This window comes from Myotis nattereri (genome assembly GCF_964212035.1).
Source record: "Myotis nattereri genome assembly, chromosome: 3".
Lineage (NCBI taxonomy): Eukaryota > Metazoa > Chordata > Mammalia > Chiroptera > Vespertilionidae > Myotis > Myotis nattereri.
Window position 1 is genome coordinate 72,337,363 of NC_138077.1, and position 6,565 is coordinate 72,343,927.

Below are 6,565 nucleotides of genomic sequence, written 5' to 3' on the forward strand. Positions count from 1 at the left end.
TGGACAGATACATGCAAGAAAATGAAACTAGACCACTAACTTACACCATACACAAAAATAAACTCAAAATGGATAAAGGACTTAAATATACGACGGGAAACCATACAAATACTAGAAAAATCCAAAGGCAACAAAATCTCAGACATATGCCGAAGCAATTTCTTCACTGATACAGCTCCTAGGGCATTGGAAACTAAAGAGAAAATAAACAAATGGGACGACATCAAAATAAAAAGCTTCTGCACAGCAAAAGAAACCATCAACAAAACAACAAGAAAACCCACTGCGTGGGAAAACATATTTGCCAATGTCATATCTGATAAGGGCCTAATCTCCAAAATTTATAGGGAACTCATGCAACTCAACAAAAGGAAGATAAACAATCCAATCAAAAAATGGGCAAAGGATCTAAATAGACACCTTTCAAAAGAGGACATTCAGAAAGCCAAGAGACATATGAAAACATGCTCAAAGTCACTAATCATCCGAGAGATGCAAATCAAAACAACAATGAGGTACCATCTCACACCTGTCAGACTGGCTATCATCAACAAATCAACAAACGACAAGTGCTGGAGAGGATGTGGAGAAAAAGGAACACTTGTGCACTGCTGGTGGGAATGCAGACTGGGGCAGCCACTATGGAAGACAGTATGGAGTTTCCTCAAAAAACTACAAATGGGAGAGGGTCTCCCTGGCTGGGAAGAACCAGCTTCACCTCCCTCACTGGTTCAGCATGGGGGAGAAGTCAGAAAACTGTGGGGTTCCAGAGGACCTGTTCAGTGGTTTGCGAGTTTCAGATCCCCAGGAAGCAGAATGTGCTGGTCCTTCAGTTTCTAATCCCAAAGATCACCAGCCCCAGAGCAAGCTGCTCAAGGAGGTGGAGGCCCACCCCCAGGAGGACCAGGGCGAAGAGGAGCACTTTCACGACTGCAGTGCCTCATTTGAGAAGGAGGAGCCAGGAGTGGACAAGGTTGAGAACAAACCTGACGATGATGTGAATTCCTCCGAACTCGACGAAGAATACCTAATAGAACTGGAAAAAAACATGCCAGATGAAGAGAAACAGAAAAGAAGAGAAGAGAGCACTAGACTGAAGGAGGAGGGAAATGAGCAATTTAAGAAAGGGGATTACATAGAAGCTGAACGTTCTTACAGTCAAGCCCTTCAAATGTGCCCATCCTGCTTCCAGAAAGACAGGTCTATTCTGTTTTCAAATAGAGCAGCTGCAGGGATGAAACAGGACAAGAAAGAGATGGCCATCAGTGACTGCAGCAAAGCCATTCAGCTAAACCCCAGTTACATCAGGGCCCTGCTGAGGAGAGCGGAGCTATATGAGAGCACCAACAAGCTCGATGAAGCCCTGGAAGACTACAAGTCCATTCTAGAAAAAGACCCATCAGTGCACCAAGCCAGGGAAGCTTGTATGAGATTACCTAAGCAAATTGAAGAACGAAATGAAAGACTGAAGGAAGAGATGTTAGGTAAACTAAAAGATCTTGGGAACTTGGTTCTCCGACTTTTTGGACTCTCCACAGAAAATTTCCAGATCAAACAGGATTCCTCTACTGGCTCCTACTCCATCAATTTTGTTCAAAACCCAAATAATAACAGATAACAGAGATAACAGTAACTTTTAAAGCTGGCTAATAAATTGTGTGCTGCTTGCTGGTAGCAAGGGGAAAGGCCCTGCCAATGTTTACGTTCTAAAAGCATCTTATCTCAAAGGCCATCCAGTAGAGCCCAGTGCACCCTTCCTTGTATTTTGTGATCAGGGTGAAATGTACGTCCTGATGTAATGAACCTAATCTGATTTCCATTTTAAGTTGGTGTCTGTGCAGCTCTTGTCCCTGGTTCTGGCTGTCCTTTGTTTTGTCCAGGAGGAGCCTGTTAAGGCTGACCTCCTGAGCCATACAAACATACAAGCCCAGACGCCAGCTCTTCTGGACCCAGCAAACCTGCTGGTCAGAGACTGCCCAGACATGACTGATGGGGGTCCTGCCTACTGCCCTCTCCCAATCACATGCACTGCCCAGGCTGCCAGGCATGGGCTCCTGATTTCCTCTGTGGTAATAAATGCTTTCTGTGTCAGTCAAAAAAACCCACAAAACTACAAATGGAACTCCCATTTGACCCTGTGATCCCACTTCTAGGAATATATCCCAAGAAACCAGAAACACCAATCAGAAAGGATATATGCACCCCTATGTTCATAGCAGCACAATTCACCATAGCTAAGATCTGGAAACAGCCTAAGTGCTCATCAGTAGATGAATGGATTAGAAAACCGTGGTACATCTACACGATGGAATACTATGCTGCTATAAAAAAGAAGGAACTCTTACCATTTGCAACAGCATGGATGGAACTGGAGAGCATTATGCTAAGTGAAATAAGCCAGTCTATTAAGGACAAATACCACATGATGTCACTCATTTCTGGATAATAAAGACCATTATAAACTTATGAACAAAAATAGATACAGAGGCAGAGCTGCCTCGAACAGACTGTCAACTACAGCAGGAAGGCCGGGGAGGGTGGGAGGGCAGGAAGGGGGTGGGTAAGAGATCAACCAAAGGACTTGTATGCATGCATTTAAGCATAACCAATGGAGATAAGACACTGGGGGGTAGGGGAGGCCAGGGGATTGTCAAGGGTGGGGGGGGGAGGAAAAAAGGAGACATATGTAATACTCTTTGTAATACTTTAAGCAATAAAAAAAAAGAACTAAAAAAACAAACAAACAAAAATATAAAGAGAAGAAATGAGGGGGACAGCACCAACACAAAGGAAAATAAAATTGTTACAAAAAACTGCCTCTTGCTATCTGTTTTGTTTAGGAGAAAATATTTATTTGTTAAATGGTTAAAATGAACATTCCAAAAACTCTTGCAAGGAAAAGGCAGGAATAAAGTAGATTTATTGGAATTGTAAGCATTACAAAATCTGCTTGGGTAGACAGGCACCAGAATATAATATTCTTAAATATTTCCTCTAGGGAGGAAGTACTAGAATTTAATTTATATAGGTACAGAAGGCAGAACTGAACTAAGGAACATTTACCAGGAAGCAGATATTGAATAAATATGAGGAAGAACTTTTTTGTAATTTAGCTTTTATCTATGAATAGGGGGATCTGTTTCACAGTGCAATGAATTTCCTTCTCAGATGGGTGATGTAAAATGTTGAGAATAAAATGGGGTACTAATTATTAGTTACATAATTCTTAAAGAAAATATTTATTGATTGATATTGGTTTTATTTTATTAGTGAACGTACATAGCAAAATATCTATTCAAAAACCATTTAAAATAAAATTCTTTTTAAAAATATTTTTATTGATTTCAGAGAGGAAAGGAGAGGGAGAGAGAGATAGAAACATCAATGATGAGAGAGAATTATTGATTGACTGCCTCCTGCACGCCCCCTATTGGGGACCAAGCCTGCAACCCAGGCATGTGCCCTTGACTGGAATCAAACCTGGGACTTTTCAGTCCACAGGCTGATGCTCTATCCATTGAGCCAAACTGGCTAGGGCTAAAATTCTTAATAAATAAGATTTATAGGGTGGGCAAAAGTACATTTACGAGTACATGAAGCACAGAATTTATTCTTGTATTATTATTTATTAATTATTATATTATTTTTCAAGCAAACCACTGTAAACCTACTTTTGCCCCCACTCTGTATCTTTGTATATTAAAGCAAAATATAAAAAGTACTTATATGGATTATCTGTATAATAAAATTGTATCAGCAGAGATTTCTACCTTATTGAACACTTCTTTCCTTTTTTAAATTATTGATGCTATTACAGATGTCCCCTTTTCCCCCTCTTTGACCTCCTCTATCCAGCCTCTGCCCCCCTTCCCTCTGTCCATTACCACACTGTTGTCTGTGTCTATGGGTTATTCATATATAGTCTTTGGCTAATTCCTTCATCTTCTTTCATTTAGTCCCTCCCTTCCATTCTGACATCTATCAGATTGTTCCATGTATCCATGCCTCTGTTTTTATTTTGTTCATCAGTTTATTTTGTTCATTTGACTCCACATATAAGTGAGAGTCTTATAGGTGGTATTTGTCTTTCTCTGGCTTATTTCACTTGGCATAATAATTTCTAGGTCCATCTATACTGTCACACTAAGGTAAGATTTCTCTCTCTTTTATCATCTCATAGTACTCCATTAAGGTACCACAGCTTTTTTATCCACTCATCTATGGCTGGGCAGGTTGGACTTACTGAATACTTTCTAAAAAACTTTTTGTACCTATTTGAATACTTTAATCAGTAACTTACAGGACATCCTTGCCTTTATCTCCCCTTCATATTTTACATATATCAACCCTATAATTCCCCTATTTCCTAAAGACTCCATTGACTGGCAGGCTCACAGCTGCCCCACCACGCCAGGAGGGCAGCAGGCACCAAGATGGCATTCATGTGCATTTCTTTTTATTACTGAGCATCCTGCCTGATGCTCCTGGGAGACTGATGTTAGTTGTTTGGTTCCTAGAAAGATCTGGGCATCTCTCAGATTTAACCAAGTGCTAAAATGGGAACTCTGCTCACTGCACAAAATTTCAATTGCTCCTAGCTGAGTCTGAGCTGGAGCTGGAAAAGCGCAAGTCCACCAGCCCCATCTTAGCATTTTTACTACAACTTATTACTAATATTACTAGTTTAAAATGAAAATCCAGGGCAAATGCTAAGCTGAACAGGCCAACAATACAACAGAATGTATGAGGGAACCATCCCTAGCAAACCAGCTATGAAGATCTCAGAGATGCAGAGTTGTTTTCTCTTTTATGTAAGCACTAGAGGCCCGGTGCACAAATTTGTGCACTGTGGGGTCCCTCAGCCTGGCCTGTGGGATTGAGCCAAAACCAGCTCTCCGACATCCCCTGAGGGGTCCTGGATTGCGAGAGGGTGCAGGCCAGGCCGAAGGACCCCACTGGTGCATGATTGGGGTGGGGAGGAACGCGGGAGGTTAGCCAGCTGGGGGGAGGGGGTGGTGGGGGAACCACAGGAAGGCTCCAGGGCGTGTCTGGCCCATCTTCCTTAGTTCCTATCAGCCAGACCCCAGAAGCAAGCTAACCTACCAGTTGGAGCGTCTGTCCCCTAGTAGTCAGTGCACATCATAGCGAGCAGTTGAGCGGCCTTACCATATCATTAGCATATCACACTTTGATTGGCTGAATGGATGACCGGATGACCAGACACTTAGCATATTAGGCTTTTATGATCTAGGATAAATTCTACACAGGCAGAGGGAATTATTCAAAGTAAAACTTCATGGGGTGTTTTAAGCATGTCTAAAATGTGGCCACCCTAGTGTTGTTTGTTCGGTGCATTACTCACCAGAAGGACCCCTCCAGCCCCATTGGAGGCTGGAGAAGGGAGCCAAGAAGGGAGGGAAGTAGCCAACTGCTCCTGATTGGTGGTGCCGAGGAACTTGCACTTGAACCTGGGCTTACTACCTGCTGGCTTTGAGCAAGTCCCTGTTTTCCACACAGTCTCATTTTCTCCCTTGTAAGTTGGAGATAACAATAGTAACTATGTCATGAAGTCACTATGAGGATTAGATGACCTGACATTGTGAAATAGTGTTTGCTATGTAATTGTTTGTAAGTAGAATAAGATCGGCTCCAGAGCCATGTGGGGGAGAAAAGGAAATGTGTGTTTTGTCTCACGGTGTTCTGTTCTTCAAACTGACTGTTGAGTGTTTCTCTTCACCCTCAATGAGGAAAGAATTGCTTTTGGTGCTAAAATAAGAATCCTATTGGATATGGTGACGAAGACACCAGGACATGATTGCTGCTGCTCTCAAAGGTCCTTAATGCAAGATCGGCTTGCTTGCGATTAGAAACTGAATTAAGGGCTTTCAGGTCCCTGCGCTCTGGTTAGGAGATATCCTTCAGATCCTGAAACAGAGTTAGCCCCCATACTTTCTGCAAAGAGCGTCAGCCGCAGACATTAAGTAGCAGCTTCAGGGAGGAAAATTAGAATGAACTGGAAATCTCTTCAGACTCCCATCATAGTTACAAGGGAGAACAAAATGTTAGCACCATAAACAGGTCTGTGACTCATCATCAGATGGCCTCTGAAATTATGGTCATGGAAACCAAAATACTGTACCTAAGACATCCTATAGCAGCTCTGATATACTTTGATATTATCACGGTTATGCGATGATTCTGGTTTTAGACTGAATTGCCTGTCATTCCATGTTTATGCTAACCCCACACCACTGTGGAACATTGTTTTTTTTTTTAATTTTAGAATAAAATGTTCTTTAACTGGAAAACCATTGAGATGAGTCACAGCCTAAGAAGTGCACGTGGGCAGCTCATAATAGAATAAAAGCATTACCTTTGCTAAGGCATCAGAATATTTTTTTAAAGCAGGATGCACTTGTATTCAATAGTAATTATTATGTTTTTAAAAACAGCAGTTGGAGAAAAGCTTGTGTTACTTATGACATGATGACTCACCTGAATTTTAGCGCCTTTAGATGATGCCAGATTGACATTTCTCGAAAGTAACATTCCAGATTTAGCCACA

At 41.7% G+C, this 6,565-nt stretch overlaps 1 protein-coding gene across 1 annotated transcript; it reads left to right on the plus strand.

The window, feature by feature from the left end:
- Positions 1 to 736: 736 nt before the first annotated feature.
- On the plus strand, positions 737 to 1,943 carry LOC308516438 (tetratricopeptide repeat protein 1-like; the record flags this gene model as incomplete). Its single annotated transcript, XM_081087397.1, has 1 exon — positions 737 to 1,943. One exon carries the CDS (start codon positions 737 to 739, stop codon positions 1,616 to 1,618), a length of 882 nt encoding a protein of 293 aa, XP_080943523.1. The 3' UTR covers positions 1,619 to 1,943.
- Positions 1,944 to 6,565: the final 4,622 nt, after the last annotated feature.